General features: G+C 46.1%; 1 protein-coding gene across 2 annotated transcripts in view; it reads left to right on the top strand.

Moving 5' to 3' along the window:
* The window catches only part of C5H1orf226 (chromosome 5 C1orf226 homolog), a 289,584-nt gene that overhangs the window by 71,351 nt on the left and 206,329 nt on the right, over positions 1-11,904 (top strand). For both annotated transcript variants that reach the window (XM_021198117.2, XM_021198116.2), the window contains exon 2: positions 3,826-3,897. In XM_021198117.2, coding sequence (XP_021053776.2) covers positions 3,826-3,897 — 72 coding nt within the window. The remainder of the gene's footprint in view (positions 1-3,825; positions 3,898-11,904) is intronic.

Here is an 11,904-nt window from a genome sequence, read left to right as displayed (position 1 = left end):
AGAGACAGAGAGAGAGAGAGAGAGAAGTGCTTTGTGTGATGGGAGGAACACATATGGAGGAGGTAAGGTGTATGTGAGGAACTCTGAGTGATGGGAGAGTCCTCTGCTGTAAACTGAAGCTGGACCACATACAACTATGTTGAGACTGCTGTTTGTCATCTCAGAAAGATTTTTCTTAAAAGCGCCGATTTCATATGTATGAGTATCTTGCTTGTATGTGTGTCTGTGTACCTTGTGCATGCCCAGTACCCATAGAAACCAGAAGAGGGCATCAGATTCTCTGGAACTAGAATTGTAGATGGTTATGAGCCATCATGTGGGTGCCTGAAATCAAACCTGGGTCCTCTGAAGAAGTAGCCATTGCTCTTAACTGCTGAGCCATCTCTATCCTCAAGACGAGAATGAACACGTCTCAGTTACTCGTAAGTCATGATTATTTGGGGAGAGGGCCTTCCTTCAAGGATAAAGCCTGAGTTCCAGGATTGAGTGATTGGGGGCTGATACCAGGGTGAGGAGGGTGAGGAGGGTGAGGGGGATGAGGGGGACTGATGAGAGGGATGAGGGGGATGATGAAGGGGATAAAGGTGATGCAAGGAATAAGGAGGATAAAGGGAATGAGGAGGATGAGGGGGATGAGAGGGAGATGAGGTGGATAAGGGGAGGGATGTGCTACCGGGATTTGAAGGAAATGAAACAAGTTGCCATTTTGGAAATTATTCTTTTAACTTCTAGGTATTGATCAAGCCCCTTTCATTGTCCTAGGGTCCCTTGGACCCCAGGATCCTGCAGAGAATGCAGATAAAGGGAAAGACATTTCTGGTTGATAACTCCCCCACCGAAAGCCTTTGACTGGAGAAAGGGAACTGGCCTTGCCTGATTCCAGTAGGAAGTGAGAGCAGCCACCACCTCTGCAGTTTGTTAGCTCAGCTGGGATTAAGCCCAGCCTGGGAACCACCTTTCTTGTCTAAAATGGGAGGCTCCCGGCTTAGTTCAGTTTGTTATAAAAACCAAGTGAAGTTGACCACTAAAAAGAGCAATCCAAAGGATGACCTGACCGACCAGCGAGTGGGAGTGACTGTAGACCATTCTATGGCTTGCTCGCTCGAGATAGAAGCCTTAGCTTAGCTGGGGGGGGGGAGCAGTAGGGTTAGGCCAGGTACAGAGCTGATGGCTTGCCCCACTTGGCTGTGGTAGAAATGGAGGTAGGTGGTTTCAGCGATCACACCCTCGGCTTTGGCCCAAGGAGCTGGCTTTCTGTTTTCGCTGCTTCCTGGGCATCTTGGCTTTCATTTTGATCCATGTTTGTTAGCGTGGATGTTGAGCTTTTGTCTGGGAGATGGAGACCTGAGTGCTCCTTTGACTACACCCTCCTACTCTCTGCTGTTGACCCTAAGGTGCAGCAGGGTGGAGCTGGGTTAGCTCCCGCAGACTCATTCTCAGGAAGGCAGACTTGTGAGTTTTCTTTACAGGGAAGGGAGTGGGGAAAGAAGGGAGCGAAGGTGTGTGGTGTGATTGTGATTAGTGAGTTAGTATGTGTGTGTGTGTATGTTTGAGGTATGTCAGCACACACACACATACACACACACATACACACACACGTACACGCATAGGTGTAGGTGCAAGTGAGAGTGCATATAGGTGTGTGCAGGGTGCACATACCAGCTTGGGTGGGGACCTGGTGGAAGAAGGCAGGCCCCTGTAGGGTGAGGATGGGCCTAAGAATAGGGGCCCTCTTATATGTAGACCACCCCCCAATGGCCCCATCATTTCCTAATTGTTCCAGTATGACCAGTCTAACTGCATTCTTCCCCAGGATGGAGAGGTGGGCTGCAGTACAGCCAGAGAACGGGTCCATTTTTGGGTGCTTGAGTTCAGGCTCTGTGGTTAGCATCCCCTTCTGGGCTGGCAGCGATTCCTCTTAACGTGTACCTCCTCTTCGGGCTCCGGCTCCTCTACAATGAGTGACCTTGTTCAGTCCCGAGGGCCTTGGCCTTCACATGGTTGCAGGAGGATCTGAGCCCCAGAAGGTTTGTGTCTCTGAGTACAGCGGGTTCAGGGAAGAGCAGCACAGAAAACATAGCAAAGGGATCCTGGAAACTCCTGCTGGGCTGCAGGGCCTTTGAGGTTGGGCCATCATGAATGGCGCCTTGCCATCTCTGGCTGCTCAGGTCACTGGCCTGTTGCTGACCTTGAGGTCCCAGCAGAGTCCACTGGGGAGTCTTGCTAACCATAGAGAAACCTAGGGGCTTTGTTACCTCAGCAAGGTTCAAGGTCCTTGGTCAATAAGCCCTTGTACTTGGGTGGCTTCCCCAAGGGGCCGGACTATAGTGTACCCGTGGCTTACCAGCCAACTCATCTGCTGCTGGGAACTTCACTCTTCAGTGTGTCAACACAAGCTGTTGGTCAATACTAGGGGAAATCCATTTGTTCCTAGTGCCATTTGTGCAACTCTTCTGACTGGAAACAGTCCTTAGCTCCAAAAAAACTTTCTTTTCCCGTAACCACAGGGACTATCTTTCAAACATGACTGTTCCTATTTCTGTTGAGCCAACCTTTGCTTAGGTACGTATCAAGCTGTCTAGTGCTAACTCCTTGGCTAACTCTCGGACATATAGGTGAGGTGATTTAGGGAATCGAAGGGATCTGGTTTGAAGGGTCTGTCAGGAAAGAAGGCCTGATGATCAATTTGATCACCTGCACGCACGGGCTTAGATACCTAGGTTGTGTTTAAAGTGTTGAATAATACAGCTGTTTCCCGCTTAGAACTAATTGTCTGAATTTATGCCCATTGGTAAGCAAAGACAGAGACTGGTACTGACCAGTTGAGAGTGAGGGTCTAATTCTTTTGTTTGCTTATTTTTGCATTATTTGAATAGTCTTTATCAAGGAAATACATGTTAAACATTAACCTGAATGCAATCTGGTTTAGTGGACAACTTCAAAGTATAATCAGGGCAGGTGTGGTGGTGCACACCTGTAATCCAGGACACTCAGGAGGCTGAGGCAGGGGAACGGGTGATTTTGAGGTCAGCCTCAATTAGATAGTGAACCTGTCTCAAAAAGCAATAAAAAGTCCAATTGAGTACTATATATATATATATATATATATATTCTTTCTCCAGTTAGGAACTTAACAAAATGTTGGAGGTCTACAATATGTCTAGGAATAACTAAATAAAATTCCAGTAATTATAAAAGAGTAGCCAGATGTGGTGCTTCAGGCTGCACAGTCATAGCACCTGGGAGTCTGAGGCAGGAGGCATGCCGTGAATTCAATTATCTGAGCTACAGAGTGAGTTCCAGGCCAGCCTGGGTTTAAGAGTGGGGCTTATAAAATTACAAACAAATCCAAAACAGAACAAACAAAACAAAACAAAAATCCCAGACAGTAACTCTAAAAGTGTCTATTTTTCCTCTTAGTGCATTTATTTTTGGCAAACACTTTTATATAAGAGTCGTTCTGTCTCCCTCCCCCTCCCCCTCCCCCTCCCTCTCCTTCTCTAGGATAAAAAAGAAAACTGCTCTTACCATGTCATATAGACAGGGTCAGAATCTCTACAAGGAGCCTTTCTGATTCAGATGCGTGCTTACCCAAACACAGGGCTTTGCTACATTAGGAGCAGATAAACATGGAAGCAGTCTGCTTATTTATTATTAAAATCTAGAAATGATTTCAAAAGCAGACAATAGCCCTTGGGGTTGTAATTTCCTCTTCTGTAAAATGGGGATCTCTGTGTGGCCTCAAAGTTTTTGCACCCTTGACATTCTGTGATTAGGGACATTGCCACCCCGCCATCTCATTCTCTCTTTGCTTCTTTTCTACAGTACGTGGGAAGCCTGGATGTGCCCAGACCCAACAGCAGGGTTGAGATCGTGGCTGCCATGCGCAGAATCCGGGTGAGTGGTCAGAGGTGGGGCTGTGTGCAAAGCTACCCGGAACTCAAGTTTCTTTGCTTCGGGCCCTTTCAGCCAGAGCCAAGAGAGCCAGAACGGATGGCTTTCCCATTCCAGGCCCCAGAGCCCATATTCCTGTATCATTGGGAAAACTATTGTGAACTAGGGCCAAAGGTTGAAATGGATGTGATGGTGGAGCGGCGCATCCCCCCTCTTTCATGTCCTGCAGCGCTTCCATCTGAGACGCATGCGCTGTGGTTGACTAGTAAAGGAGACTGGCAAACGTTGAGCAAAAGTTTAGCAAGCATCTAGTAATCGATCAAAACATTTAAAAAGGGTAATTTATTGTGATACAGGATAGAAGATTCAATTGAAATTTTATGGCTGGATATGAGATTCCAACAAAACTTCTTTGGTTAGCTGTTTGAGGCTTCAGGATGAGTAAGCTTTGTGCACACATTCCCGTTTCCTTTCCGGCGTTCCTTGGAAGAGTTTGGTGTGTGTGGCAACCCACTGCCTTCTGACTCTGGTCCATGGAGCAGGGATTGTGAAGGAACTCAGTTGGGAGCTCTGCACCAGAACCGAACTGTGCATTTGGAGGTGGGCTTGGGATTGCTCAGGTGTATGGCTGGCTTCTTATTGTGTTGTGGAGTGAATTAGAGTTAGGGCGCTGGCTTGCTCATCTCTAGGTTTAGCTTGGCTTGTGTCATTGTTCTTTGGAGTGATCTGATCACCTAAAGAGAAAACATAGGATAGGTGCTGGAGCTCCAGTTTTCCCTTGGAGCTGATTCTTTATCCTATTAACAGAAGTCTCAATTCACTGATATCCGCGTTGGAGAGAGTGTAAACATGTTTGCTGTTGGCTTTCTGCGTGCCTCGTTGATGCTTCCAGCCTTTGAGCCTTTTTGTCTTTACCAAGTTGACTTTACTGAGACTGTTATTCTATATAACGGTCCTTGGAAATAAGGAAATTTGAAGTACTTTCATGACAGTAACTCTGCTGAGTAGTCACAGAATTAAAGGATCGTGCCATGTCATTTTCTAGATGAACCTGAAGCTCAAGGAAATATTGAGGAGTGTTGGAGGCCCAGGAGTGTACATGTGGCCCGAATCCATTCTATCACTTCCTCTTGGTCCCATGGAAAAGCTGCACATTTTACTCCCCTTTTGGCTGCCATCTGGGGCTCAGTCCTTCCCGTTGGGGCTCAGTCCTTCCCGTTGGGGCTCAGTCCTTCCCGTTGGGGCTCAGTCCTTCCCGTTGGGGCTCAGTCCTTCCCGTTGGGGCTCAGTACTTCCTGTTGGGGCTCAGTACTTCCGGGCCGCTTTTCTCTCTCCTTCGCCCTCCTACATGGATAGAAGCAGAGGCCCTGCATTGTGCTCACTGCTGTGATAGAAAGACTGGGGCTGGAGCTACCCACACTCGGGTGTCCACCAAAGTTCTCTGTTACTTACGTTTGATTGCTGGGACAGAGAATGGCTGTTGCCGATATTACCATCATTGTGAAAGCATTATCTTTACCAACAGTAATAGTTGCTTCTGTGCTGGACGCTTTTTTTTTTTTTTTAGATGTTTTGATATTGAATAGGTTTTATTATTATTATTTATAGCTACTTTCGATGAGGTAAGGATATTGGCAGTACGTTTCGTGGATGAGACCTGGAACCTGAGGCAGGCTAAGTACTTCAGGTCAGGTTAGTGTTGACAGGCAGCCTGGGGGTTCATACTCAGGCTGTGCTGGGGCCCCTGGTGTCCTGCGGAGGGGTCATTGGAATTGGATTGTGAGTCTTGACCTTAATTAGGTGGAAACGAAGGACTGAAGCATAGCACCTTCCCAGAAAGGGGGCCTGTGGTAGAAACACAACTTAAAATGGGCAGAGGCATGGGAAAACATTACCTGGAAGCTGGGGCGGATCAGACAGGGTATGGCACCAGTTGGTCTTGGGATCTGCAGGAATCTGGGCCTGGAATGTGGCAGGCTCCTCTTCCCTCATTACCTGTGAGCTGTGCCAGCCTCTTCTTACAGCCCCCTCTGTGGGAGCTGCTTCCAGCGCTTAATGAGCAGTTCATTACATTAGAGGGAGAAATTAATTGGTCAGAAAGTTGTTTGGGCTGGCTGTCCAGTGGCTTGTGTGGACTGGCTGCCATTAGTAGCAAGCGCTCTGATTATGTGTCTTCTCCCCCCACCCCACCCCCCATACCCCACAATTCACTGCTAAGTCCAGGCTGCTATTTTCTTCTTTCTCTTTGCCTTTCAAAAGCTGTTTGGGCTGTAATTACAGCTGTCACAAACTAGGGCATGGAATTTCTGTGTAAAGGACTATAGCTGACACTGTCCCTTTATGTTGAATGGTGCCAGGCTAATACTGGATAGGACACTGCAGACTTTGGTTGCTGGGTGCTCTGCTGGGCTTAGAAACCCCAGACCCCAGGGCTTGGCCAGAGCAGTAGGTAGTCCTGAGAGCTGCTTTTGATAAGGACCACAGAGGCTTATAGGTGAGATGTGAGGGCCTTGCCAAGGCCTGCCTGCCTGCCTTCCTTCCTTCCTTCCTTCCTTCCTTCCTTCCTTCCTTCCTTCCTTCCTTCCTTCCTTCGATAGAGTCTCACTAGATAGCCTAGTCTACCCTTGAATTTGAGATCTCCTTGCCTTGTGCTGTGGTACAGGTGTGGGTCACCATGCGCATCATTGCTAACCTCTGCTCTTATCCCCTGGTCCTCTCTGGAGAGCTGTGTTGTGGTGTGGCAGTAAAGATTCTTACGTTTCCCAAAGGATGCGTGCAGGGAGTGAAGGGCTCTGCTGGACACTGTCCTCAGTGCTCTTAGGACTTGGGGCTCTGGTTGGAGGATGCATTCTTGCTCATCTCCAGCCCCGTGCCCCAGTGTGGACTCAGTTAAATTCACACTCCATCACCAGCTGGCATGCTTCCTCTGCCCTCCTTCCCTCTTCATTTGGTTTCCCACCTTCTCCATATTTTCTTTTTTGAACTTAAGATGTCCGTCTTAGATACTCTTTATTTTTCTCTTTTTAATCTGCTTCTAAGAAGTGGATGGTAACATAGCATTAGGTTTTCCTTTTTAAAGGCAGACAGTTCAGCAGGTAAGTGTATCCCTACTGTCGCATCTAGGGTCTCCAGTCTTTTCTTTTTCCGTTGTGTAAAACTGAAACTCTGTATCAATTAAATACAGTCCCCTCTCCCTTGATCCCTAGGAGGCCATCTTTCTACCTTCTGTTTCTGTGATGATTTTTGACTACGTTAAAATGTCATGAGAATGAGACGATGCAGTATTTGTCCCCTTGTACTGACATGTCTTCCCAGTCCATCCGTGTTGTATAGTGCCAGAATTTCCTTTCTTTCTATTACTTGTATTACCTTGTATGGACAGATCACATCTTCTTTATGCATTCATCTACTGATGGTCACTTGTTTCTATCTTTTAGCTGTTATAACATGGGTGTACAAATGTCTATCTCAGAACTTTCTTTGATTTATTTTTTTTTTCTTGTCTATATACTCAGAAAGGGGATTTCTGGATTGTAATGGTAGGTTAAGTCTTTGAGCTGGCATCTCATTAGGGTATCTAGGCTGGTCTTGAACTTGTGGCCATAAATGATCCTCTTGCCTCAGCCTCCTGAGTAGCTGGGACTGTAGACATGCCACTGTGCCTGGCAGTAGCTAGGTTCTTTGAGGAACCTTCAACACCCTTTTCCTAATGGTTTCATTTTGCATCCCACCAACAACGCGCAGCAATACATACTCTGTACATCATTAATAGAGGGAAAAGAAGACAAGGAAGTGTGAGTGCAACTGGGGGATTAAACCCAATTTATGGGAGACAGGAAAGGCTTTGTAGAGAGTGATAAGCCAGTGATGACAGGTGCCACAGCTGGATGGCTTCTAAGATGTGGCTGTCACAGCTCTGAGAGGTCTGGTCCAGGAGGAAGGGACCACATCCTGTCACGAACATCTTTGAATCCTCAGTGTCTAACATGAGGCCCAACGACCCCTACCCCGTGTCCTTTGTTTCTAGATGCCAACACCAGTCCCTGCCGCTTCACTGTAGTCTCCTTGGGAAGGGCAGTCAGGATAGTCAAGAGGGCTCTCAACAAGGAGTAATGAGAGTTGGGCTTGAGTCTTCCCCTTGACTTAATGTGTGACCTTGGCAAAGCAGCTGACGGTTGTTAATCTCAGCTTCCTCATTTATAAAAGACAGCACGCCACTCATCCTGTCTCTCTGGTGCTGTTGTCAGATCTGGGATGGTGCGTGAAAGATGCTTTATAAACCATAAAGGGCTATTTATATTCATCGCTATCATCTTTTATACCTTTCCTCTGGGTTTCAGAGCATTTCATACATGCAGATAAATACCCCGAGACTTCTAGCTGTTTTTACCAGCTATCTGATGTATCTAGCTGCTTTTAACAGTTAGTGGCTCATCTTGGCCTTCTCATGCTCTTGCCACCACATCCCCATCACTGGTGACATAAGAATGACTGTATTTCTAGTGTCCACCACGTGACCCACGCCTCCCATTGACCTCTTTGACTAGGGGTTGGGCACATTCTGGTCCATGCTGCAAACGGCTTTCAAAATGATGCAAAGTGGAATCAAAGATCGCTACTTACCATACCTTGACTTCTCTAGTGTGGCCGCACAGGAGGGGTAGGTGGATTGGCAACCAGGAACTGGCCATGTCCCCCCTCCTCCTCCAGCAGCTATCATTTTTGCCAGTTTCCCAGAGAACTTTTCTTAAGGAAAACCAAAGGATGAGAAAACCTGAAAGGCCCTGAAAGGGTGTTTTCTTAGGAGGGCTTACATTGGATGTGTTCTCGGTAGCTCATCATGTGGCTTTGTGGAGCTGATGACTGGAGCCATGGGTCCTGTCTGCATACCCCTTTTCCCCGTGGCAGAGGGCTTCTACTGTGGCCTCTTATCACCTTGGACCTTTCTCCTGAGTAGCTTGCCTCAGTCAACAGAGGACTCTTTTCTTCTTACGTTCTCCTCTTTTCATCAGAGTCTGCAGGCACCACCTCTGCTCTGTTAGCTTGGTCATGTCACGTCCCAGGATGTGTGAACCAGGCACTATGTAACTGCTTAAAATAACTCTAACTTCTCATCCTGTAGTTCTGGGGGATCAGGAGCCAGAAATGGGGAGCCACCAAGGCATTGTTGGTAGGGCTGCTTTCTGCTTTTCTGCTGGAAGCCCCAGAGAGCAGTCTGTTTCTTGCTCTTCTAGCATCCTTGTAAGTGGAACCAACCCGAGGTCCACTGAGCACACTCTATGAAGCATACATACATAGACGTGAGCATCTGTGAAGGTGGCCCAGCATGCCATTATAAACGGACAACACGATGAGATATTCTTTCTTTATCGTTGTTGTTAATCTAATTGCATGGTTTTCAAATTCGAACTTTTCACAACGTGATACCGTGTCACATGTCACAAGGTTGGATATGCCCAAAGGTTGCCCATGATTTTGGCAAGTGCCTCCTGTCTGTCTTCAGAGCCAGCAGGGCTGCCACTGTGACCTCTGCTTCCAGTCACTGCATGGCGCCACATTCTGTAGCCTCCATGGTGGCGACTTTTGGGACCGGGTCTCTCTCCTTCATTTTCTCCCAAGACTCCCACAATGTTTCCCTGTCAAGATTTATCCTCTCATCTAAAGTGCAAAGCCATTCTGTCATGCGATGTAGCACCTTTAAAGGCTTGAGGGGGCATTATTGTGCCTATCCCAGTGGATTTGAGGCATCAGGCTCTATCAGGGATTGGGAAGGTCCCTCCACTTATGGAAAGTTTCAAGTACAAGATTGAGCAGAACTAAAATCAGATTGTGTTTCTTCTGCGTGGGATCAGGGGACTTTGGACAAGGTTCTCAATGTGTCAGTCAGTGTTTGATCATGAGTAAAATTGATATGACACCTTCTCTGTAGATATATTTTACTAGATAATATGTGAATGCATACACAACACAAACAGATGTGCCTGGCACGTGGCCGGTGTACCCAAATGGTAGTTGCAGGCTACAGCTACAGTGGTAGACTTTCCTAGTACACACAAGGATATGGGCCCTATACCACAAAAACAAAACAACAACAGCAAAATGCCCTGTCACTTGCATATCTGCAGTTCCAGTGTTTAGAAGGCAATGACGGGGAATCACTAAATTTGGGGTTGGCCTGCTCTACTTAGTGAGTTGCAGGTGAGCCAGGTCTACCTAGTGATACTGTGTCTCCACAAACAAAACACACACACACACACACACACACACACACACACACACACACACACACGCACGCACACATGCAAAACCCCCTAAAAATACGAACACCACCCCAACAAAATCCCCCAAAGCTCCTTTTCTAGTTACCCTCCACTGAGAGCCGTGATAAGCGGCCGGTAACCCTTAGCTTTTATTAAAGATATGAATTCATTTGCCCTGAGACCTGTTGATTTTTTTTTTCTTTAACCAGTTTGTAGATGAATGTTTCTCAGAGAAGGGTCCCTTGAAATATCGGGTTATCTTCATTTAGTGAGGTGTTTGAGAGTTCTCTGTAAGACTTTTCAAAAAAAATGGTGTTTTCGTTTGATCCTAATGTGAACAAAGTAAAACTAAGCCATTGTCCACGCTGGCACAGCTCATGAGCTTTTAGCCATCACTACTGAGAGTGTCTGCTGTGTCCTCCAGAGTGGGCAGTCTACACCTCCTCACTGTTTATGCTCTACAGGAGAGCAGGATGTCTCTTCATATGTATGGAATGAATTCTCTTAAGGCAAATCGGACAGTACGTCCTTTGCAGAGGTAGGAGCTAGGAATTACGACTTCTGTAGAGTCTAGATAGAAGGAAGTAACCCAGAGTGGAGTTAGCTTGGTATGCAGGCTGCATGGAGGACTGGCAGCAGCCATGCCCCTGGCATCTCCATTTGGGTTGCTTGCAGAAAGTTTCTGGGTTCGTTGCTTTTAGTATCTTTTCTGACTTGTTGGTACCTGTGCTGTGTACAAAATATGAGGCCAGTGATGGGCCATGGGAATGACAGTACCAAGACCCAGCTAGTACTTAGCTATCAACCATTGATAATACAGAGCCACCTTCACACAGTGCACCCCAGCACTGACTGTGGTCTTGGTGGCGAATGTTCTGAGTATCACTCCTGAGTCTGCTTGGGCCGGACACCGGAGAGCTTGGATAACATATCCGCTGTGTATTCACAGAGATATGATTTCAGTGTGAAGTCTTCTCTGACTTGCTTGAATTTATTGGTTATATAATATAACTTGTGTTTAAATTATAAATCTATATAAGGCCTGTATGCATAAGCAGTTTATATCTAGATGTATATTTTACATATTTAAATGATATTATAATTTGCCAATATTCTTTTGGGTAATGACTTTATTGAGCTATACCTCATATACTATATAATTTATACATCATACACTATGCAATTTTAGCAGTGGGATTTAGTATATATCCATATACATCATTATACAACCATCAATTTAGAACTTACTTCCTCCCCAAAGGAAACTCTGAACCTCTATTGGATTTTTAAAGTTTTTGCAGCATCGGGCATCAAACTCAGGACCTCCAGCATGCTAGTCAAGGACCACATACTTCTAGCCAACTCTGTGCTTCTATCTTCTCATCTCCCAATGTTCTTGAGGCTCCCAGCCACAAGTTTCCTCCACCAGTTCACTTCCAACCTGAATGGATTTGTCTGTCTTGGACATTAGTTATTGATGGTCTCATAAAATATGTGGACCTTCATGTCTGGCTTCTTTAGTGTTTGCACAGTTAACCTGTGCTTTTTTATGCACCAACACTTCATTTCTTTTTATTATTGGCTAATATTCCATATCATACTTCTGATATATGAGACATGAGCTAGTCAAACACTGGATGTTTACCTTTTTGGTTTTCTTCAAAAAGGAACTTGGTTTTGTTTAAACTTAAGAAAATACTTAATGTATTTTCAGCAGTGTTTAATGGAGGTTTTGTCTTCCTTTTAAGCA

This window comes from Mus pahari, chromosome 5 (genome assembly GCF_900095145.1).
Source record: "Mus pahari chromosome 5, PAHARI_EIJ_v1.1, whole genome shotgun sequence".
Lineage (NCBI taxonomy): Eukaryota > Metazoa > Chordata > Mammalia > Rodentia > Muridae > Mus > Mus pahari.
The sequence above is the reverse complement of the archived record's forward strand: the minus strand, read 5'-3'. Positions and strand labels throughout refer to the sequence as shown.